This window comes from Oreochromis aureus, linkage group 23, assembly GCF_013358895.1.
Source record: "Oreochromis aureus strain Israel breed Guangdong linkage group 23, ZZ_aureus, whole genome shotgun sequence".
Lineage (NCBI taxonomy): Eukaryota > Metazoa > Chordata > Actinopteri > Cichliformes > Cichlidae > Oreochromis > Oreochromis aureus.
The window spans coordinates 23,961,800-23,987,048 of NC_052963.1; the positions used below are offsets into that span (position 1 = coordinate 23,961,800).

The 25,249-nt window shown below is 40.5% G+C and overlaps 1 protein-coding gene across 2 annotated transcripts; it reads left to right on the top strand.

Moving 5' to 3' along the window:
• Window positions 1–229: 229 nt before the first annotated feature.
• dusp27 (dual specificity phosphatase 27) lies at window positions 230–23,574 on the top strand. 2 transcript variants are annotated; one of them, XM_031746173.2, is made up of 6 exons: window positions 230–259; window positions 1,977–2,147; window positions 5,458–5,576; window positions 7,165–7,396; window positions 8,199–8,416; window positions 20,429–23,574. In XM_031746173.2, exons 2-6 carry the CDS (start codon window positions 2,026–2,028, stop codon window positions 23,164–23,166), a joined length of 3,429 nt encoding a protein of 1,142 aa, XP_031602033.1. In that variant the 5' UTR covers window positions 230–259; window positions 1,977–2,025; the 3' UTR covers window positions 23,167–23,574. The 2 variants fall into 2 exon arrangements, with proteins under 2 accessions (XP_031602033.1, XP_039462725.1); XM_039606791.1 differs by lacking the exon at window positions 230–259 and adding an exon at window positions 1,601–1,656.
• Window positions 23,575–25,249: the final 1,675 nt, after the last annotated feature.

A 25,249-nucleotide genomic window follows, 5' to 3' on the forward strand; every position in this document is an offset into this window, starting at 1 on the left:
ATTTGTATTTAATTTGCATTTTTATCAGTGTGTCTCTCCATCTCTGTTTGGTTGTGTCTTTAAATGAGGCCTTTTTAAGTGAAGGTTGACTGAACTGTACTCGAGTAAGAATACTCAGTTACTCCACAGGTCTGGTGTCAGGTGTCAGGGCCTCCGCTGGCCAGGCGGTGGAGGGCGGGGGGAGGTGAGAGGGTCTAACTTTAGGAGGCTGTGTCAGAGCGGTCGGAGTCGGCTTCAGAGGAGCACCTTTCAGACGGAGGTAGGAAAACACACTCACTCTCAAACACACACAGACACAAACACACTGACACAGGAAGGAGGTGGGAGGCTGTTTTCTATGCAGCTGAAGTCCTGTTTATTAGTTCAGAATTTTCACACATCTGATCTGAGAGCAGCTCTTCCTCTGCTGCTGTTTAAGGCTCATAGCTGTTAGGTCTCAGCGCTGCTGTGAGGCCTGCAGGCTGAGGCAGCTGTCACCGCCTTAAAAATAGACCTGCTGGAAGGCCTCAGCTCACACACACACACACACACACACACACTTATGGCAACATGAGGCTCTGTCTGATTGCTTAGTATCTTAGTCATGGCTGCCTGTTGTTGACCCTCACTGACTGTCGATCAATATAACTGAAAGAGTATTTGGTGTTTTGATTAATTTCTGCTGTAATCACAGCTGAGAAAAAAAATAAGAAGAAAGAATCAGACTTCTTAAAGCTTAATCTGACCTCCCTTGAGGCTGATTATTAATCACTGTCACTGACCTAAACTCAAGCTACATATGTTCAGCCTAATGAAAGCAGGGCAATTAGAAATCTGAGTTTCCCTTTTGTGTTTAACACCATAAAATCCACTTAGAGCCAACCAGAGTTTATGCAAGCATTAAAACCAAGTATCATTTAGAGTAGTACTGTGCAATGCAGTATATTTTGATATCGATCCAATATTAGTCAATATTGCCAATAACTGCACAGATACTGATTTGTAGATGTAACCTCATGTAGCTAATGTAGGGGAGAGGAGTGTGTCTGAACACATAATGACCACTACATCACTGTGATTTTTAACTTTTCTCAATAATTAGTTAACACATCAAAACTGTCACAGTTAGCGCTGGCAAACCGTGGGAACATGGAAAAATGGGACCCCAAATGCAGGACTCTTGAAAGCAGTACATTTATTTACAGTGAAGTAAATAATCACACAAAAATAAATCCCTGTGCGCCCCAGACTCCCGTGCCGTGTCTTCCCCCCAGTGTCCGTGCTCTATGTCCTCGCTTCCAAGTGTCCACGCACCCCATGCTTGCTGCTCTCTCATTTCCATGTTCCCCGTGAGAAATAACACAGGCAGACTTTAGACACTTTCAAACTGTGGCAGGCTTACACTCACTGATATGTTGAAAACACTGATGGATAGTCACGCAACGATCCAGCGTCGGAGAGAGCTCCACCACACTCCTAAGTAGCTCCTCCGACGAGGCTTGATCAGCTGCAGGTGTGTGTGTGATCATTTCCTCAGGTGTGGCCAGCCACCTTGCAGGGCACACCCACCAGGCCTGAAGACTCCTGTAAACTAGCGCTCCCAGATGCACCCGCATCCGCATGCACACACACACGCAGGCAGTTAGAACGAGGGACAGCAACACCAAACATACATATGTATGTATCTATATTACTTATTTTCCATTAACTATGTTTTTTTTATTAAACTTTGCGCTAACTCAGATAATAAAGCTGAACTGTTGACAAAAATATAGACTTAGCATCATATTAAATGTCTGGTGTCACACTTTTATCAAGAAGTTTTAGAGAGTACTCATGTACATGTTATTCATTTATTTAAATTGATCTATGAAATAGTGAAAACATTGAACAAGTTACAGGAAAGAAGTTGAGAGTCAGTGAGGATGAAGCATGCTTTTATTTTTTTGATGTCGCTAAAGAGAAAAACAGCACAATTTTTTATTTTCTTCTGTTAGTGGTGATCCAGGTTCACCGGAAGCAAGGGAAGGAGGCAAAGTGGTTGCCATGGCATCGGCCAATGAACATGGGGAGCGAGGTGATCAGATGGTACCTGATGGAAAGGAAGAAGAGGAGGAGAAGAGCGTCCGCGGAGTCCAATCTCATTACCTTCGCTGTCCCTCCCCAAAGTAAGAGCCAAGCTTTAAACACAGAACACCAGACTCAAGTTTACTGACTGGGAAATTAACAGATTCTGTCAAACATGAAAACACTGTTCAAAATCTAAATCACATCTTCCATTTTTACAAGTTTGTATCACTGCAAAACTATTACTGCGTAGTTTCCCAGTAAAACGTTCTCCTTACCCCCATTTAAATGCATTTACACTTCCTTGACACTTTATTAGGTACACCTGTTTAATTCAATTCAATTTAATTCAAATAAATTTTATTTATACAGCACCAAATCACAACAACAGTTGCCTCAAGTCGCCTGTAAGGTGAACTACAATAATACATAGAGAGAAAAACTCAACAATCATATGAACCCCTAGCAAGCACTGGCGACTGTAGGAAGGAAAATTCCCTTTTCTCCTCATAGAGGGGCAGCCATGTACCGTGACCTGCAGATTTGCTTATTAATAGAAATATCTGATCAGCCAACCCCACAAGTGCAACTCTATGCAGGCAGGGTCAGGACGACATACTGAACTTCAAACTGAGCATAAGAATGAGCATGGGTGAGGAGAGGAATTACGTGATTTTGAAAATAGCATGAGTGAAACTGCTCATTTACTGGGATTTTTCTACATAACTATCTCAGGGGTTTTTCAGACCATGATCCCATAAAGAGAGAAAAATGCCTTGTTGATGTCAGAAGTCCGAAGAGAATGATGAAACTGCTTTGAGCTGATAGGAAGGCAACCATAGCTTAGATAACCACTCGTTACCACCACGATATGTGGAGGAGAATTTCTGAATGTACAACATGTCGAACCTTGAAGCAGATCGACTACAACAACAGAAGACCACACTGTGAACCACAGAGGACTGGAAAAATGTTGCCTGGTCTGATGAGACTGATTTCTGCCATGACATGCAGATCTCGATCCAACAGAGCACTTTTGGGATGTGGTGGAACGGGAGATTCTCATCATGGATGTGCAGCCGACAATCAAACTAAAGTCTTCTCTTTATATTCCTTTTTGGTTAAAGAACTGTGTGAGAGCATTGCCATTAAAGCTGCAGTATCGAAGCTTTTTACTGTTGTTTTTTTTTTTTTTTTTGGTTAAAATGGTCCAAAGATGTCTTAAGTAATTCATTACACATGAGAAAATGAGGCCTATAAATATGTATGCCATATTTAGCTTGTTTCCTGTTTTACAAATCTCTTTTTAATGCGTGTTTCCTTCTCGTGCAAACAGCTTGGAGCCATGGTTAATGGCTTAAATTGAAGAAGTTACATATACAATAAAATATGTGTGCCTACTTTATTGGAAGCCTTAAATTATTTAATGTAATTTGTGCATGAAAATTAAGGACGGTAAGCCCACTTTGATGAGAAAAAAACTTTGTTTCACATTGAATCCTGCTAAAAAATACTACAAAGTGAAATGCAGATTTGGCAGTACTGTATTTTAATTCCACCTTCTTGTGCTGTGATATGCGGAGGCCCGATTAAACTGAAAAGCAAATTAGAAATAAATCAGAATAGTAGAGTTTATTTTTGTTCATAATCAAGTGATGAAACTTGTGTTTTTTTCATCCTCTGTAAAGAAAAAAACAAAGTATGAACGCAGCTGTGGTTTCAGTGAATAACTTTGGTTTGGACAGCTGTTTTACCCCCAATGTGAGGGTGTAAAATCAGTTGTAAACTGCAGTCTTTACACGCAAGGTGGTGCCACATAGAACATCTCTCATGAATGCTGCAGTAGTTTTAAAACTTGTAAAAGTCAAACCAAACTTTCATGTCTGATTTCAGTTTTTCTTTTAATTGTATTTTAAAGTAAATGTACTTCTGACATTTGCAGCAGGCAGCTCCTCCATATACCTCGCCCCCAACTCCTTTTTCATCACTTTAGCTCAGTCCGCCTTGCTGCCTGTAGTTAAAATAAAGCACCTCTTTGAAGTGTCTCACATTCCTCTAGAGGTGAAGTCTGGTTTCCAAGCTCCTGCTTAGCTCTTATGGGACTGTAATGGTATTACACAACACTTACATCCTTTATACTGCAAACTTCAACTTTTTTACACTGATAAAGTAAATTAAAAGTACATTGTTGGTGCAGTTGTATATTGCAGCAACACCCTGGGACTCGTGTAGGGTTTTTAGTTTTTATACATTTTTGTGTAAATGAAATGTGCAAGAATCCATGTGTCCATTGTTACTTTATGCAAGCTATACTTTTACATCACTCACACTGGGTATGAATGTCATGATAATATGGGAATTTCAATGATTTCTTTGAACTGTTCTTTTTCTGGAATGATTATACAGCATGCATCTTTCTTGACTTCAAAAACAAGAACTGGGTGGACAAGTTTCAGTTTATTTTGGATTTTCTCTTATTCACACAGGGTCAAAAGCCTCTGGCATAACTCTCGCTGTATATTCGACCAGTCTTCAGCCCTAACTAAATTTATAAGCTTCATCAAAATGGAAAGTTTTAAGCCCAATCTTAAAAATGTCATGCTGGCAAAGATAAACCCAGCAGCTGAGGTTAATCAATGACCATTCACAAAAGGGTAATGGGCTTGTAAAGTAAAAAGACAATGCAGAATCTTTAGCACTACATTAAAAGAAGTAAGTGTCTGTTTATTTTTCAGTCTGTTTATATACTTTTGACTATGTGGATTACAGAAAACCCAAAATAAATTCAAACTTCTGCACCAAAGTCTGTTTTTTAAAGTCATAGTATGCTGTACAGTTGTTAAAATAAACAATTAAAATATCAAAATCACCACCACAACATTCATAAGTCTATGTGAGCTTCTGATCATAGCTGTGAATAATAGATAATAGATAGTTTGTGTCACTGTTCTGCAACCTTGATAGGTGTACTGGAGCTCTTTTGTTGTCTCAACTAACATATTTCTATCACATTCTTTAGATTCCGGAAAATACATTTAGTTATTTAGTTCAGCATAACCTTAAAATACAAAAGTTACATTCTTCAAGAAGTACTTCTACAATGTCTAAATTGACCTCACTGTAGTTGATGGAGGAGCTCTTGATCAGAGTAAAAACACTTTATTGTAAAGCGATTTAGATTAAATAAACCAAGTGAACCTTTTCTCATTCAGAAATGACATTAAAGAATTCAAAAGTCAGAAGGGTGTAAAGGAGTAAAGGAAATATAAAGCTGGAGCCTCAGCCTCATTTTATAAACTCATGCATTAACTACATTTAACACAATCAACATTTCAGTGCCAGCTAACGCATTAGGTTATTTTCAGTCACGCAGCGCTCATGAATAATAACCTTTCTGTCTGTGCCTCCCAGTTTCTCCATGACCTCAGAGTCCAGGTTTTCCATGATCTCTGGGTCTGACGCTGAGAGCATCTTCATGGAGCCCATCCACCTCTCGTCAGCCATCGCTGCCAAGAAGATCATCAACGAGGGTGAGACGACAAAGGAGAGAGGCTCAAGCTTCCCTTTACATATTTTATTGAGATTCTAAACAAGCTGCTGGTAATTACATTTTCTTAGAAAAATTCTACTGCCTTGCTTCAGCATGATGTGTAAGTCTGATCTGGAGACAGACCCATGTAGACCCTTATAAAGTAAACAGGCCTAACAAAGCCCTAAAGTAAAGAAATATCAGAGCTTCTGCGTGGATTTTATATGCACTTGGAGTAAAACACCTGGCCAATGAATCCTGATGTGCAGATATTTATTTTTAAAAAGAGCAGACCAACAGGATAATCGGACTTAATCCAAAATGTAATCCACAGCAGAATAATGATCACACAGAAGCTTCCTTTACTTAATAACAAATAAACAAAAATGGCAAAAAATATAAATATACCATTAACTACTCATGAAAAGTACAGAGCAGACATCAGATGCCTGTTTACAGGCTAAATAAATAAATAAAATAAAATCAGCTTTTATATCATGATTCCTCACCAGCCTTAATCTGAAATTTGATTTGTATTTGCCAAGCTCTGGGGGGATTGTAAGTGATTAATAAAAAACCACAATCAGATGAATTTCTCTGTTCTTTATCCAGCCGTACTGAACTTTCAAAAGTCATCCAAGGGCAGATGAGGACTGAGCAGGGGTCAGACTCTGTCTCTCTTCACTCCTCATTCATATGCAGTGTGTGAAGCAATGAAGAGTAATGTGGCTCAACAGTCTTCAATCACAGCCAATCCACGTTTTGCTACTTCATCTTGTTACATGGAGATGCGATCCGCTGGAATGAGGAAATTAGCTTAATGTGACGCATCCGAGATTCGTGGCTTCATCGAATTTCTCCTCTTAAGTTGGACTGCATTAAAGGCAGCCTAATGATCAAAACAAGTTTCATCTGCAGGGAGGAAGATGACCACTGATGAGGACAGCTGCAGTGACCTGTTTCTGCATTAACGGCATGCTTCTTTTGAAGCTGCGCACACATTAAACTCCTGTATGTCCTTTAGGAGTGGCATAGTTGTTATGATTTCACAGGGGAGTGGGGCTAAACGCAGGAGCTCTGAACAAAAGCTTCTTAATCCTAAGCTGATTCATCTTCACAATAAACCATAAAAGGATAAATTCCAGGAAGGTTCAAATACTCCAAACTAAACATGAATCCAAGAAATAAGAGCAGCCAACAAGGGCATGGGGGAAACAAGTAGGAAAAGAGACCATCAGAGAAATCACATGCAGCAGAGCAGAAATATAAAAGAAAGTAAAGAGAACTAAACTGCAGGAAATAAAACAGCCAAAGGCAAATTACCAAAATAAGGCGGGAAGCAGCAACAGAGACAATCTAGGAAGACACAAAACAAATTACCAAACATAACAGTTGGAGTAATTTTACTCAAAATCTTTGATCCTAAATACTTGGATTTGTTCTGTAGCATACCTGAAGATGTTCATCTCGCAACCTCCTCATCCTGTCTTCTGTGTCACACAGACTTCGTACATTAATTTCTTAATATAATACAACAAAATCAATCAAGAAATCCATCCATCATGTTTATTACTATCTTACCTCCTCAGAGTTGCCACCTCGAGGCGTGCGGTCCGAGTCCATCCCAGAGTCCATGTTGGAAACCGCTGAGCAGCTGATGGTGGAAGATCTCTACAACCGTGTCAGGGACATGATCGATGACCGCAGCCCCTACAACACCCCCTGTGTGCTGGACATCCAGAGAGCCATGGTGCAGGACCGCCTAGAGGCTCCCATCAATCCTGTGGATGAGGTGTGGCCCAACATCTTCATTGCCGAAAAGTGAGTCAGTGCATTCTCGTTTTGTTTAAATTATTTTTCCACAAGTCATCATAGAGGATTATTTTTAGTTCCGGACCATAGGCACAGATATTTTAGAAGACAAATCTGTGCTGGAAGATGAACTTCAGTTCAACTTCAGATTTCAGTAAGGGTTCACAGAAAGTTCTGTTACATTTTTATGGATTTTGAATGGTTTTGCAAATTTTCTTGCTTTCATGGCAAGTACCCTTCAGACGCAATGGCACAAGATTCGAAAATGTATGAAAATTCTCATAATTTCCTTTCTTTAATCTTATAGTGGACAGCTGGAAATGAATAACTAGAGAGATCCTTCCAAATATGAGACAAATTCCACCTCATCATTCACTTAAAACAGACTTTCCTCTTCTAATTGATTTTGAGCCCATTTTCTGATCTGTCTGCGATAAACAAGTAATCTGCACAAACAGTCCTAACTCGTCTACTTAACAGCTTGTTCCAGAGGTTTTGTGTAAATCAAGCTGTCTTTATTGGTGACTTTATCCAACCATTTTTTTGGTCTATTAAAAATCCAAAAAGTGGTCAGAAAAAAGTTCCATGTTAACTGAAACAACCCTGGTAGCTGATAAATATTGTGTGATGTGGTTGAAAGTTCCAGAAGAGGGTGATAGATGGCTGATTCCAAAGTTTATTTCCCTGGTCTTCTCCAGAGCGTGATGCTCCTCAGGTGTCATTTTCTGCAGAGGCTTTTTAGTGAAGCTGTTTGCTTGAAAGTTTGGATGGGTCATTTTACGCAAAGTAAGACAGATTTCCCCCCCTTCAGGTCTGTTGCAGTGAATAAGGCCCGTCTGAAGCGAATGGGCATCACACACATCCTGAACACAGCTCACGGTACAGGAGTCTACACCAACGAGTCTTTTTACGCCGGCATGAACATTAAGTACATGGGCATTGAAGTAGACGACTTCCCTGATGCTGACATCTCGATGCACTTTAGACCCACCGCCGAATTCTTGGACGATGCTCTGCTGACGCACAAAGGTAGGCAGGATTTGTTTCATCTGTCCTCTGAAATCTTTGTTTGCTGTTGTGGTGAAGAGTTCAGCGTACATCACTGAACACTAATCAACTCTACTGGTAAGATTTATTTACAAAATTAGAAGTAAATAATACACAGAGGAGAATTTGGTATGCATCTCTCCCCTGTATTATTTTTGTTTCATATGTAAAGTAAATATACTGAAAAACTAATAGCTGTCACATATAATTATATATAATTATGTATAATAACACACAATAAGGCATTAAGCCACATTGTAAGCCTCTTGCATGCTTCTTTGTTAGTAACCCCCTAAGGCCCAAAGAGGTTAATCCAATATCTAAATATTTAACTACAAAGAGAAACTTTACGCCTCTTGCCAAAAAAACCACACTGAGTAAATCATGTTAAAAGGCTGACTGGTCATGTTAGCACAACTGGAAACCCACATGGGTGATGCTTTTTCATAGCTGGAAAGGCTGTTTCTATTTTTTCATGAATGAGAAGAATAACAACAAAGAAAACAAGCAATCCAAGCAATCCATGGCAACATCCATACATAAAATCGTCTCCAGAGGAAAATAAGAGACCAAGCAGAACAAACAGAACTGAGAATAAAACAAAAACTGCATGGTTCACAAAAGTGACCAGATTTGAATCATCATAAAATTCATTAACTAGAGAAATTAGAAATTAGATAAGAAATTAGATCCTCTTTATTTCTGGTGGTATTTGGTTGTGTGTGGATTCAAGTCAAAGGACATATTGTATTTCTGGGATTTACAAAGCCCTTGGAGAGGGGCAGTAACACACTGAAGTGACAGATGTCTGTTCCCAAATACGGTAGTGGTTGTGAGGACCTTGGTAGCTACAACTCCTTCTGAAACAATGCGCGGTTGGGAGCGGAATTATGGTTGCTCAGCTTTAGAAGCTGGCATGGCAACTGGGGGAAAAACCTTTCATGAGATATTTGTTTCTTGTTCAATAGGTAACAATCTGTCTTATAAACAGCCCAATCTAACCCCCCTTCTGAGATGCATAGGTTAAAGATAAATCCAAACAGGCTCAGTGTTGGGGTACATAGCATAGGGTTTGGGGTCTTGCGCCAGCATGCTAGAAAGATCAGTATCTCCAATATGTCGACTGTAGGCATGAATGAGTAGTGGAAAAAATACAAAGTTTTGGAGTCCATCTGTTATTTGTTAAACAAAAAAAAGGAAAAGAAAAACCCCTATTGATCATAGAGTATGTTTAAAGAGTCTCATATTTTTTTCATTAAGTTTATCATGATCACTTATTGGTGATTTAAGACCACAAATAAGTGTTCATAAGATTTTTTTTTTTATCTCATAAATAAATCATTATCATTATAATGATTATATATTTATGAAATTATTTTAGCAAGAATTTCATGTAATACAATTACATTTATGATATAAACACCAATAAATCATTATAAGAGGTTTTATTTCTTTGCAAACAGACCTTTGCAGTTGGGTTAGCTTCAGCTCACAAATTTACTATAGAGGAACAAATCAACCATTTGGCAGGGTATATGTTTGGAAAATTGTTTGACCCTTACAAAAGTTTTTTTTTTTTTAAGTTATCATGTTACTTAAATCTGTTCACTAAAACATCTGACACTTTGCCATATATCTAACGTCGATATTTTCATCACAGGGAGTCCACATTTCTTGCATTCTTTAGTCACTGCTAACTTCCTGTGAGGAAGCTATCTCAAAAAGTCAACGACTAACCTAGATGGACATCCACAGATCAAAACCAAGCTGTAGAGATGGCTTAAACAGATTAAGTTAACTTCCTGTAAATGTTTCAGAAATATATAGAGGCTCAAAATATCCTCTACCAAGTGGTTTAGCAGATATTTAAAAGGTTTACCAGAATGGTTCTCTTTACTGCTTGCCTTTTTCCTTCCTTCCCCTAACTGGTGCCCCTCCCTGAGTCTGGTTCTGGTGGAGGTTTCTTCCTTTTAAAAGGGAGTTTTTCCTCCTGACTGTCGCCAAAATGTTTTCTCATTGGGGAGCATATGATTCTTGTGGTTTTCTCTGAATTATTGTAGTTTTTTACAATATAAAGCACCTAGAGGTCACTGTCGCTGTAATATAAATAAAATAGAATTTAATTGAAAAGAATATAAATATATATAATCTATCGATCTTCCACCAATCTATTGATTGTCTACTTAAAATTGAGCCTCTTTCCCAATAGTTGTTTCTGTTTTTGCCCACATAATATTTATCTGTTGACCTGAAGGCATCACTCTCATCATTATTTTTATCTCCAAACTTCAGTTTATGACGTAGGAAACAGAAAGTTTGGCAGTGGTTTTGTGTCTGTCTTCATCAATAGAGTGTTTATTTTGTGATCTCTGGTTCCCACGGACCTTTAATCATTCATTTATTTTATCATTTAGCTCACAGACATGATACACAATGCACTTATTTTACCAAGGTTTGCTAAAAGCACTTTTTCAATACTTGTCCTGGAGTGGAGGTCAACAGTGACGCATTAACAGATCCCAAACATCTGATCAGTAATCTTTTCAACATCCCAGTTTCTGAGAAGAATTTCTTGTGTCGACAGAGAACACAGAGTATTCCTGGAAGGAAATGGCAGAGTCACAGTGTTGTTGACTGTGCTTCTTACTTAACACAGCCTAAAATGTTGCTGGAAGACTTTGGCAAGAGCATCTTAATAATATCTTGTCTTCTCCCTGGAGACTGTGGGGCAAATTTGGACATTTTTATTAACTGATTGATGATTTTATCTTTCTTATTGTTCTACCTACACAGCAAGGAAATTAAATAATATGGCCACATCAGATATTTTACCCCAACTTCTGCCAGGTTTTGTGTTATGGAGACCATTGTACTAATGAAGAAAGACCCCGGACTAATAATCTTCCATGTCAAGATATTTAAGAGTCATTTAATGTCAAAACAAACAAAACATTTAAGAAAAAATGATGCTGTTAATTGACAAACTGTTTTTGGTATTTATTTATAGCAGTGTTTAAAAGCAAAATGCTCAGATCAATTAAAAACAAATTAAAGCTTAAATATTAACATTTCTTTCTTAATTTAGTTAAACTGATCAAATTAATTATTTTTAATAGTTTTTCAATGGATTGACTGAGCACCACATAAGAGTACATCAGTATTTAGCCATGATATGAATGCTGTGCTATAGTTGCAGTTGTCAGTATTGTAAACTGTTGGGGAGCTCAAATGGTGTACAGAGGGATGTTTTGCTTATTGTGAAAAAAGAAAATGAGCAGAATTGCAAACTTGCATACCTGCCATATATTTAAAAAAAAAAAAAAATTCCCATCACGGCCCTACGGGCGGTCTATCCTTCAAGCTTGGGTTCTCTACCAGAGTACTGGGAGCTTGAGGGTCCTGCACAGTATCTTAGCTGTTCCTAGGACTGCTCTCTTCTGGACAGAGATCCGATGTTGTTCCTGGGATCTCCACAAGCTAGGCTAGTGGAGCCACTCGCCTAGCTTGGGAGTCACTGCACCTAGTGCTCCGATTACCACTGGGACCACTGTTACCTTCACCCTCCACATCTTCTTGAGCTCTTGAGCATCTTCCAAGTAAGATCGCCCTCCTCAGAGGGCAACGTCGCGGAGTGCTCTGAGTCAAGTTACTTTTTACTTTCTTCTTCCTTATTACTCTCTTGCGAAAACTGCGAGAGCACAGTAATTTCGGACTTGTTGACCCAAACCTACTGGAATCCTACCCAGAGCTAACACGCTATGCTGACCTGATGCTAGGCCGGCCCGAGGCAGGGGACTCTCCTGAGAACAACAAGCCGAAGTGGAGGCATGGCAGATGGGGAGCGGCTGACTGAAGGTTCTGGCGCATGATTAGCAAAGGAAGGCTAACCCTCCCGGGCATACTGCTTGCAAACGTTCAGTCTCTGGAAAATAAAAAGGATGAACTCCATGCTCGGATTTCCATGCAAAAATAAATTCAGGAGTGCTCCATACTGCGTTTCTATAAAACCTGGCTTGGCGGAGAGGACACCCAATAAGGCAATAACACCAGAGGGCTACATGGTTTTCAGAGCAGACCGAAGCACTACGGACAGCGGCAAGATCCGCGGTGGAGGAACGGCCGCCCTCGTCAAGCAATCATTGTGTACTGACTGTAAGATCACTTCAAAATCCTGCTCTGAAAATGTGGAATTTCTGACTCAAACGTTAAGGCCATTTAATTTGCCCAGAAAACTGCAGTGCATCATTGTGAGTGTCGTGTACATCCCCCCCTTCGCTAAGTAGGAGGATGCACTGAAGGAGCTGCACGACATGATCAACAAGCACGAAAATAAACTACCAAACGCTGCTATAATTGATCTGGGAGACTTTAATCACTGTAATCTCCGGAAAAATATGCCTAAACTGCATCAGCTTGTAACCCACCAGGGGAAATAAAATACTGGATTACTGTTACAGTAACATCAGAAATACCTTCTCAGCTGAACCAAAACCTAATTTTGGAAAGTCTGATCACCTGGCAATCTGGCTAAAACTCATCTATAACAACAAGCTCAAGACAAACCCAGTCACAGTCAGGACTATTAACAACTGAACTGACAGTGCAAAAGCCAGCCTGCAGGGCTGCTTAGAGGCTACAAACTGGAGCATCTTCAAAGAAACAGCTAACAACATCCATGAATACACGGAGACTGTTAGCGACTACATAAACTGGTGTACGTCTATTTGTGGCCCTCCCAGGACTGTGCGCAGGTACCCCAACCAAAAGCCCTGGTTTAATGGAGACATTAAACAGAAAATCAGGGAGAGGAGGGAGACCTTCAAGGCAGGATTATAAGAGAGCCTGCTATGAACTGCAGAAGTCCATCAGAGTAGCAAAGAGGGCCCACTCAGAAAAACTTGAAGGCTACTACCTGAACAACAACACACGCAGCATGTGGCAGGGAATTCAAGCTGTCACAAACTACAGGGGAGCCACAGCAACAACTCAGCCTCAACGCCTTCTATTCCAGGTTTGACAGGCTGAACACACACACTCCCTCAAAGGCCCCTAGTGACCCCACGGAGACCGTCCTCCAGGTGACACACACACAGGTCTTGAAAGCTCTGAAAAAAGTGAATCCCCACAAGGCTGTGGGACCCGATGGAGTTCCTCGCAGAGTTTTGAAGGCCTGTGGAGAACAACTAGCACATGGATATCTTCAACCTGTCACTATCTCAGGCAGTAGTCCCACATATTTTTAAATCCTCCATCATTATACCAGTTCCCAAAAGACCGGACACATCCACCCTGAATGACTTCAGGCCAGTGGCACTTACACCAGTCATTATGAAGTGTCTAGAAAAATTGGTTCTCACACACATCAACCACATGTTCCCTGACACTATAGACCCCCTCCAGTTTGCATCACCAATCAATCAGTGGAGGATGCAACAGCAATAGCCCTGCACCACACACTGCAACACCTGAAAAGCAGCAGTACGCATGTCAGGATGCTCTTATTGGACTACAGCTCTACATTCGACACCATCCGCCTGGGGAAGCTGACAGAAGCTGACAGACCTTGGCATCCTGACTCCCACCCGTAACTGGATTCTGGACTTTTTGACAGACAGACCACAAGTGGTGAGAATGGGAGGTGCTCACCGTCAGCACTGGATATCCACAGGGCTGCTGTCTCAGCCCCAAACTCTTCACCCTGTACACCTATGTGACTATCTCTCCACCCAGGAAAACGCCATCATCATCAAATACGTTGACGACACCACCATCATGGGGCTCATCAAGGAGTGGGACAAGTCTGGGTACAGGACTCTGGTAGACAGTGTTCATTCCTACGGAGAGGAAAATGACCTCATCCTCAACCCTGCCAAAAAAGAGAGAGAATTATTAGGGACACACACCATCCAGCTCACCCTCTGCTCAGACACACAAATTGTTACGTACAATCTGAGACACAACAAAGCGGACAGCATCATCACACACAGAACAAGATTTTTCAACTGCTTCTTCCCCGCAATTGTCAGACTGATAGCAAACAAAAAACAACTGAACACTTAAAATAACACAGCACTACTTTACCTCATGTTGAATGTACAAAAATCTCTGATTAATGTGCAATACTTACTCAGATCTGTGAAATGTGCAATATTATGTGTACAATACTATTACACTATTTATATATATATACTAATTATATACTTCTTCTGTTTGTCTACCGCCACTATGTCCAGTTGGTTAGCCACCACCATTTTGCCACCACCATTTTGCCCGTCTGTATCTCAAAGTCCCACAGGATCTTAGCTTGGTCATTCTCCACCGCCCTCGGGGGCATTACCCATTTTGACCAGGACTTCCAGGCCATATTCGGCACAGATGTTCCTGTATACTATGCCAGCCACTTGGTTATGGAGGTCCATGTATGCTCTGCCTGCTAGCATCTTGCACCTTGCTGTTATGTGCTGGATTGTGCTGGATTTACTGAGCACAAGGTCGGTTTTGGGCATCTTCCTGATGTACTCATGGATGTTTGCTGTTTCATCCTGGACTGTACTGACACTCACTAGTCCCCGGCCTCCTTCCTTCCGCTTAGCATATGGCCTCATGGTGCTGGACTTGGGGTGAAACCCTTCATGCATTGTAAGGAGCTTCCTTGTCTTGATGTCAGTGGCTTCTATCTCCTCCTTTGGCCAACTTATTATCCCAGCCAGGTACCTGATCACAGGCAGGGCATAGATATTGATCTTGTTCTTACAGTTCAGCTGACTCCTCAGGACTTGCCGACCCTCTGCAGGTACTTGGTGGTTCCAGCTTTCCTAGCGGCCTCTTCATGGTTCCCATTTGCCTGTGGGATCCCCAGGTACTTGTAGCTGTCCTCTATGTCTGCAGTGTTGCCTTCTGGTAGTTGGATCCCCTCAGTTCTGACTACCTTCCCTCTCTTTGTTATCATCCGACTACATTTCTCCACTCCGAACAACATTCTGATGTCATTGCTGTATATCCTGGTGATCAGTGAATCAATGTCCTGTTCACTCTTGGCATACAGCTTGATGTCATCCATGTACAGGAGGTGGCTGACAACTGCTCCATTCAGTAGTCGGTATCCGTAGCCAGTCTTGTTGATGATCTCACTGTGGGGGTTCAGGCCTATGCAGAAGAGCAATGGGGACAGAGCACCTCCTTGGTAGATCCCACACTTAATGGTGAATTGTGCTATGGGCTTGAAGATGGCCTCTAGTGTTGTCCGCCACATCCTCATTGAATTCCTGATGAAGGCTCTTAGGGTCCTGTTGATCTTGTATAGGTCAGGCCTTGGCCGGTTCTAGACAGGCATATATGAGGGGGCAGACAGAAATGTAAAGGGAGCACATTGTGACAATGGAGGCGAGAAAGGTGTGGGGGTTGGGTGGGGGGATCTGGATTAGGGGTGCCACAAATGATTATTTTGATAGTCGAATAGTCACCGATTATTTTTGCAATTAGTCGACTAATCAGATCATGCATCCATTTGACGTAAAACGTACATCTTATTGCACCAACATGCATCTGCTCTTATATAACTATCATTAGCTTACAGCTTGAAGTGTTTAAGGTATGTCCTAACTAAAAATAAAGACAAGATGATAGTTTATTAAACTTTTAATGAAATTTGCAGATTGTCTTGGGGGAGTTTAATAAACTCAGCCGTCTGCTCTTTGCTATCTAAAATATACCAGGACACTGGAGTAAACAATAACATTTTTAAGTTATCTAAGTGATTTATATATCATGTTTAACCTGAGTAGCGAAAGATGGCAGGGGGTTAGAAAACAATGTGCCCGGAGTTCACTGTTCTCGCCAGTTCTAGTGAGCCTTGAACCTCAAGCTAGCTATCGAGCTGGTGAGTAACAGACGTCTCCGAAAACGTCAGAGCACTTTTGCAAACGCAAAACGATGTATAGTTGATGTATAGTTGGGTGGAGGGTGGGGTGTGAGTTCTCTGCCGAGTGCTGTGTGAGCATGCGCATAAACAGTGCACAGAGGTAAAGAGCAAAAGAGATGTGAAACCTATCATCTCCTTTGTGCCTTTTCCAGCAGATTTTTCAGCTACTGCAGTAAATCTTGTCCATATTCAGTTTGTGGGTAATCTATTATTTTCTTTCTTAACTTCTAAAAATTTGACTTAAGGGGGGAGGACGTTTGTTTAAGGGGGCATTGCCCCCTCTTGCCCCAGCGAATAGCCGGCCCCGGGTCAGGCATTCCAGGAACCAGGTGTGGGGCATTGAGTCATAGGCCTTCTTGTAATCAATCCAGGCAGTGCAGAGGTCGGTCAGCCTAGTCTTGCAGTCTCGGCTGACTGCTCGGCCTACCAGTAGCTGTTGTTTAGCGCCTCTGGTATTCTTGCCAATCCCTTTCTGTGCCCCGCTCATGTATTGACCCATGTGCTTGTTCATCTTAACTGCTATGATGCCTAACAGGAGCTTCCATGTGGTACTGGGGCAGGTTATAGGCCAGTAGTGGGATGGGGCCGGTCCCATCTGGGGGTCCTTGAGGATCAGGACCGTCCGACCTTCAGTTAGCCATTCCAGGTGTCTCTTGTCAATGATCAGCTGGTTCATTTGTGCTGCCAGAAGCTCATGGAGTGCAATCAGCTTCTTCAGCCAGTAGGCGTGAACCATGTCGGGGCCTGGTGCTGTCCAACTCGTCATACTGGAGACCCTTTCTTGCATGTCTGCCACTGTGATGGTTACTGGTCCCTGTTCAGGGAGGTTGCTGTGGTCTGCTCTCAGATCCACTAATCACTTAGCATTGTTGTTATGGGTTGCATCCTTCTCCCATATGCTCTTCCAGTATTGTGAAAGAGTGGTAAAGAAGACATACAGAAAATGATAACTTTTTAAGTTGTTATTGCTAACAAACAAAACAGTGAACACTGAAATAGTTTAATATGTAAAGTGTTGTTGTTTAAACTAGGTTGTATTTATCTCATTTTAAGATTTTGTAAGGACAAGACATTTTTTAATTATGTCTCAAAGAGTAAAACCTTACTTGACAGAGAGGGTACTCCAGAACGTGATATCACCATGGGTAAAACCACTCAAAATCAAATAAAAGTTCATATTTAAAGTATTTATAATCAATAGTTTTATAATAAGAAGGGTTGAAGAAAAGTAGCTTTTTACGTTCTTATATCCATCTACTTACTGGCGAGCCTATAGCCCTGATTGTCATTGCTCTGTATGCCCACTTTATAATGAATGTCTTATTCATTTCTTGACCTGAAGGCATCATCTTCATCTGACGTTAGAAATGGAAGTTGGGAAACCTTGAGACTTTTTTTTTGTCTGTTTTCATCAATGCTGCATTTTCTGGTCTCTGGTTCCCACAGACTTTTAATTATTCATTTATTCTCTTATTTAGCTCACAGTCATGATCCACAATGCACTCATTTTTCCAGATTTTGCTAAAAGCATATTTATAATACATATCTCCAGGTGAAGGTCAACAGTGATACAGTGAAATATTCCAAACAACTGATCTGTAATTTCTCATCATCACAGCTTCTGAGAAGAATTTTATGTGCCGACTGAGAACATGCGTGTTCCTGGAAGAGGCTGACACAGTCACTGTGCTGTTGACTGTGCTTCTTAATTAACATGCCCTAAAATATTGCCTGAAAACTTCATAAACAACAGCTTAATAATACAGTTATGCCAAAAATTTGATGGACAAAGAAACAGTTTTTGTAGTTTGGCCTCCATATGCCACATTTTAAACCAATCAGTAAGATGTGATTAAAGTGCCCTCTTCCAATTTTACTTCAAGATGTATTGTGTTAACTGTTATGGATATATTTTTTTAGAGGGTTAACAGTTCTTGTAAACACTAAAAGTCAGTGATTTCCTGAAGTCCAAAATCCATTGAAATCACCAAATGTTGCATTTCCTTCCTTGAGATGCTTTACCAGGCCTTTACTGCAGCCACCTTCAGCTTCTGCTTGTTTGTGGGTCTCTCTGCATCAAGTTTTAGCTATAATAACTGAAAAGCTGCCCTACTGGGTTGCGATCAGGTGACTGACGTGGTCATCAAAGAATACCCCTTTCTTTATTCTGAGAAACTCTTGGGTTTTATTTTTATTATGCCTCGGGGATGGACAGCAGTCACATCGTCAGTAGACACTAGACGCCAGTTTCCACTGCCAGCCATACATGCCCATTCCATAACACTGCCTCCACCAAATCATGTGGTATCCCTTAGATCATGAGTTGTCTTCTTCTCTGTCCCATTCTCTTCCCATCATTCTGGCACATTATCCTTGGTTTCAACTGTTTCTCCTCTTCTCTGGTCTAATGTGTCTTTGCTTTTCTTGAGTGTAACCAGTAGTTATACATTGTTGTTAAGTCTCTGTATTTACCTTCATGAAGCTGTCACCTGATTATAGGCTTTAAAAGTGATATATCCAACTCCTCAAGAGTGTTCTTAAAATGATTAAATCTTGTGAACTTGTTTTTCTTAACCATGGAAATAATACTATCATTATGATTTTTACTCATCTTCCTTCAGGCCTTTTGATGTTGCTGAACTAGTCGTCACTGTTTTAAAAAATGTATCTTATTGTTAATTTGGCTGCTCCTAACATTTTTTGTTATTTCTCAAAGGTGTCATCAGGTTTATTCAACCTGATGATGACCTGTCTCATATGCAGTGACCTTTATCTGGGCCTTATATTTAAAATTATGGAGAAAAGCAATAAAATAAAAAATTCAACCCTGAATTAACTTCAAATATCATGTCTACTCCATTTGTCATTAAATAAAGGGACAGTCCTCACCTGGCCATGAAAGTGGATATCAGCCTGTTTTGAGCCTGAAAATGGGTGTATAAACATGTGTGTAATTGGATCTGTGGAACATTTTACAGCTGGAACATAACATCCTGTATATCTTCCATGCATTAAATCATAAACAGCTACATAAAAGTTAAGAATAGAATATTCACTTAAATGTTTTAAATGTTAAATGTTTTTCAAGCTGATAAATATATATCTATATATATTGCAACACCTTAAACTATTTACCAGACTAAGTAAGCCGCTCATAAATTTATAATATCAGTGTATTTGTTTTATTTATAGTATCTGCTATATTTGCACTTGTCAGTTAATATTGTAGAAATCGTCACTGTGGTAGCACAGATACCACAGAGTGGGGTTTGCTTATTGCTTATTGTGTGAAAAAAGGCCTTTAAAGCAAGTTTTAACATGTCTTAGGATATAGAATAAGATATGAAGCAATTAATACAGCCAGAAGCTGCATTATCAACAATAGAATCCCTCCCACTCAAACATCCCTTTACATCATTTATAATCAATGGTTTTAAAATAATAGGTGTTGAAGAAACTCTTTACTTTACAGTGAGTTTCAGTTAAGCTGCGTGGCTGTGACACACTTATAACCTTGAGTTTGTCCACAGCATGCTGCTGGTTCTAAAAGAATAGGCTCTTAAAAGCCTTTCCTTCCTGACCTGTTTATCTGAAACCAGCAGGCAGTCACGTAAATATATACTGGTGAATACAGTGTAGCATTTAGATAAATAAATAGGTAGACAATTCCTCTAAAGAGTGTGAAGACAAAGACTTGTAGACTAAAGATTGGTCATAAATAAAATAAAATATTGGTCATATATATTGGTCATAAAAAAAATCTTTTTTCTTCATAAACATTAAAGAAAGGAATTCAGCACACTTAAGTTAAAACACATAAAACCTAAAATGTAATAAGTTATTGCTTTGTCAACAGTTTTGCTGCCCTCATCTGATCATAGGCCATTATTGCAAGTTTAACTAGATTAACTACATTAATCTATTGCAGACATCAAAACGGATGTATACTGTGGACTATTTCATGTAGAATTTGTATACATACATAACATACTTCATTTACTTTGGGTGTAGCTGAGTAATGGTATTTGCCTCAACTCTTCAGTATTGGTAATCATCTTTTCCTTTCCTTGCAGGAAAGGTTCTTGTTGTTTCGATGATGGGCATCAGTCGTTCTGCTATCCTGGTGGCTTGCTACCTGATGATCTTCCAGAACATGACCATCATGGAGGCTCTGACCTCAATGAGGAAAAAACGTGCCATCAACCCCAATGAAGGCTTCCTGAAGCAGCTGAGAGAGTTCAATGAGACCCTCATGGAGGAGCGAGATGATGACGACGACACACTAAGCCAGTGCTCTGTGATTGACGCTCGAGCGCGCACTCGCATCTTTGGGGAAGATGATGATGAGGATACGGACACAGAAGAAGAGCAGAGTATGATTGAGGTGAAAGCTAACTCCATTATGATGGAGGAGGAGGAGGATGGAGAAAGTGTGATGAGCAGCGTTGCCTCCTCTGCAGCTGCTGGAGCACTTAAAAGTGGTTTGACTGGAGCTCAGAATGGGTTCAACAACCAGGTATCCAATGGTGTCCAAGATGAGTTTGTTCTACCTGAACAGGAGGGCAAGGAAGATGGGGATGATGATGATGATGATGGTCTGGACAGCATGATTCAGGAGTGGCAGCGGAGGAATGAAAAATACCAGAATGATGAGTGGTGGGAGGCACAGCTGAACATTGATGGGGAGGATGAGGAGTCTCTTCCAGGGGTTTTTACAAAGAAGACAAAAGAAGTTGGAGACACTGATGTGGAGAGCGTAACCAGTGAGGACATACGAGCTGTGAAAGAGCGGCTGAAGCGTCGCAACAGACGCCCACCCTCTGACGCAATGTCCACCTCCAGCTGTATGAGTTACTCTGATCTTTGGAAGCAGCGGCTTAAGGAGATCGAAGAGCAAGCAGCTGCTCGGTACCGCAAGAAAGAAGATGAAGAAGGCAGCGAGATCACCACCACTGAAGATGAAGGAGTGAAGAAGACAATTGATGATGAAGTAGATAGCATCCTCTCTGACACCAGCTCCATGTATAACTTCTGTCAGAAGAATAAGGAGAAGATGTCACCATTGGAACGTTGGCGAATCAAGAGAATCCAATTTGGGTGGAACAAGAAAGATCGTGAGGATGGAGAGAAAAGTTCTGTTGGTGACGGTGAGGAAGAAGCCAAGACACCATCTCTCCAAGACGTCAATCTAACGGCGTATCAGGCATGGAAGCTGAGGCAGCAGAAGCGTCTCGGGGAAGAGAACACAGATGAGATTCTGGAGCTGAGCAGAGGCGAGGACTTAGCAACAATCAGAAGAAGACAACGACGTGAAGAGATTCTGGAGCGTTCAAAGAAAACTTTAGAAGAAAGCCAGTCTGTATGTGGCTGGGAAACAGAGAGTTGCGTTAGCGGTGGTACGATACCTCTATCTGCCTTCTGGGCTGGAGCTGGTGTTACAGGGCCGCCAAGTATTGCCAATGATGACAATATGTCCATGCTCAGTGGTAGATCTTCCACAATTTCTTCAGTTTCCCAGGCTCGCAGCACAAGATCCTCACAGTTTGGAATCCCAGTAAATCCTGTGCCGATCCTTCCAGTTCCAACTGTGCAGGGCCCCGGAGGTGAACCAATGGTCAATCTGGCTAGCATCCAAAACTGGATTGCTAATGTTGTTTCAGAAACAATCAAACAGAAGCAGAGTGAAATGAGCCTTCCTCCTCCATCACGTGCTGGGTCTGAATTGAGCTTTGGTGCTCCATCAAACGTGATGTCAGGGCGCAGTGTCGATGATGACAAAGCATCCTTGCTGAGTGGTGCTTCCTACTCCAGCTCTCTGTCACAAGATCGAGGCAGGGCAGGATCAGTCCTCTCCGGTGGCAGTTCAAGCAGCATCTCAGGTCTCAGTGGTAGAGGCTCAGCATTAGGCTCTAACCTTGGCTCCACCCTGGGCTCAAAGAAAAACAAGATTACCACTACCAGTGTTCCTCTCTTCAGCCTCTTCCAGGACCAAGTTAACCTGGATAAACTGGATGCCATGGACAAGGAGATCAAGTCAGAGATGAGGGACAAGATGTCTACCTATGAAAAGAAGAAGATCCTGGAAGACAACAAACGCAGTACTCTGTTTAAGAAAAAGAAGCCAAAGGAAGATGACGATGAGGAAGAGGAAAGGAAGAAGAAAGAGGAGGAGTTTCTTGAGGAGACAAAGAAAAAGGAGAAACCAAAGAGGAGTTACGGTCTATCAGGGTGCCTGAATCTAAACCCAGCGCTGGAGAAAGATAAAAACACCAACATTGATGACTGGCTGAAAAGTGTCAGGCCTCCCCCAAGAAAACCAGCTTCAGGAACTGAAGCTGGTCCATCGGAGGACCCCTATGATGATCTTGACGCCTCAGCTTCTGAATTTGACTTCTCAAGCAGAAGAGCCTCTTATGCTGCTGACGAAGATGATGATGAGGAAACGTATGGCATTACTTCCAGATACCGAGCCAGGTTACACGAAGATCTATCAAGTGAAGACACAGAATATTCCTGCAATGGCTTCACGCAATCCCACAGCTACAGCCGACCGGGAAGATCGTACGGCGCTGTTCATCATTCACGATATGAAAGCAATGAGACAGAAGGGAGAAGGACAAGGAAACAGGAAGCCACAGAAGAGGAGGAGGATGACATCTCCACCTTCATTGCCCAAACCAGGCAGAGGATTAGGGCTCGAGCTGCCGCGGAGGCCGAAGACGACGAGGTTCTCACTGCTTGGAGAGCTCAGCAGGAGGCGAAGCGAGAGAAGCAAAACTTAGAAAATACTACTGATGCAGACAGGTTTTAGAAAATGTAAAAGAGCCAATTCTGTGCTGCTGCTAGCTCACACAAAGCTCTTTTTCTTGGTCAAGGAGTGAAAACAAAGGATGTACAAATTGTAATAATTCTAATGCAGAAAAAAAACTAGCATTCACATCCATAGAAAAAATATGCACCTTGACCTTTTCATATTACATCAGCACTGCAAAAAAAAAAAAAAGGATTTGAGCCTGTTTTACTATTAAAAACTGAAGAAATACACAATACAGTTCTTAGTTAAGGTTTTGCTTGTACCAGCATTGAATGTAAAACACAATGAATGCAAATTTTCATAGAAAAGATGATGTGAAACTTCTAAAAAAAAATAGGAAAAGTCCCTCCAATTTGTACTCTTGCACAATTTTACTATTGTAATAAATTTTCTGATGAATGATGATTTGGGCTTTTTATTTGGTTTAATGGCTCCAATAAAGCTGCATCACAAAGATTGTTTTCATCTTTTGTGATGAAAAAAAAATTGAAAACCTCCATAACCTACAAGAAAAAAACAAAAACTTAAATGGTAAAAATAAACAGAAAAACAAACAAGTTGTATTTATAAAATATTTGTGCAGGTGACAAAGCAATAACTATTACTAGAATGTTTTTTGGAATGAATATAATTGTCACTTGCAGGAAGTGGGACTGATGGCTTTTTATGCAGACAAAAAGATGCTTTTTTTACTTAATAATTTGATAATGTTTTGATGTTAATAACTTGTTTTGTTGCTTAACATAAGCCACAATATGCTTCACAAAAACAGTGACTCATTTCAAAAACTTAAGCAAGGTTTAAAGTGTGAAAAAGGACATAGTGAGGAGGGAATGAAGAGCTAAAACTAGTCATTCACCCACTAAGGTTTAGACAGTTAGGCATGTAAGGCCACACACCACGCAAACATTTAAAATACAGCAGATGGGTGTAACACTGTTTCATTTTTGTAAACACACAGCATGTGGTCGTGAGCTGATGAGCATGAGCATGGCATTTCTCGTGTTATACTGCCACATCTTGGACACTAAATGCAATTGCTTTTGAGATTTATACAATTTCTAAATTATGCGAAATAAGAAGATAACATCATTTACAAAATACCATAATATGTCTTTAACTGTAGTGGCATAGATGTGGTTTTAATGAGATAGCAACTATGTGCTGTGGAGTCAATGGGAAATATGGAAATAATTCCAGTACATGTGAAACTGTAACATACTTTAAAGCTTATAATGCTTTAAAGTGGGATAAACCGCAGCAGGAATGCTGATCTTGAAGCTCTTATATGTACATTTAAAGTCAGATAAAAGGCTCAGCCAAGGAGTCTGTACTGCTGTATAATTACAGGATTTATCCATTTGATTTGCTAACAGATGCACAATACCTTACAGATAAAAACAACTATTATAATATATTACTTGTATCAGTATATGTTACTGTATCTGTATAGACAAGGAGCACCGTGTTGAGTAGTTATTACACTGATTTGCTCAAAGTGAAAAAGACTAATAGACATGATTGCCTCATCTATCATGAGGCAGTCACAGATTGCCTCATGATAGATGAAGGTTTTTGGTTTTATGCTCTGGTTTTAGAACTTTTGCTTTTACTGCACATTTAAAAATGATTTATTATGATCATAATGTTATAGAACACACCTGGGATCATTGTTATACCCTGGCATGTTTAATAATTTTTTGGGGGGGTTCAGCTTTATTTAATATAAATTTTAAATACGAAAACATGGTGAGCAGTTTGCATGAAGATAGCATAAGTTAGAAAACTTAAAAATATTTTATTTAGAGGGGAAACTATTAAAAGGAAATCAATGCAAGCTGTTACACTTTCAGAACATTTTGTTCTTTTCAACTCATGTACTTGACTGTTTACTCTCTCACTGGAGCATTTTTCAAAACACTCCTGTTATCTGCTGTTTACACATGCTCTTAAAGAGGACCAATTGTACTTTTCATCATTTTCTGTCTCATATATCCTGTTCAAGTAGTGCATTTTCAATATAAGCATGACCTAGTTGTCAAACATAAGTACAGGTAATCCCATAGCCAAAAGCTTCAGA

Coding starts and splice junctions, on each gene's coding strand:
- dusp27 (XM_031746173.2), top strand. CDS start 2,026: ATGGCATCGGCCAATGAACATGGGGAGCGAGGTGATCAGATGGTACCT. Junction 5,577..7,164: donor CAAGAAGATCATCAACGAGG/GTGAGACGACAA, acceptor TTACCTCCTCAG/AGTTGCCACCTCGAGGCGTG. Junction 8,417..20,428: donor TGCTCTGCTGACGCACAAAG/GTAGGCAGGATT, acceptor CTTTCCTTGCAG/GAAAGGTTCTTGTTGTTTCG.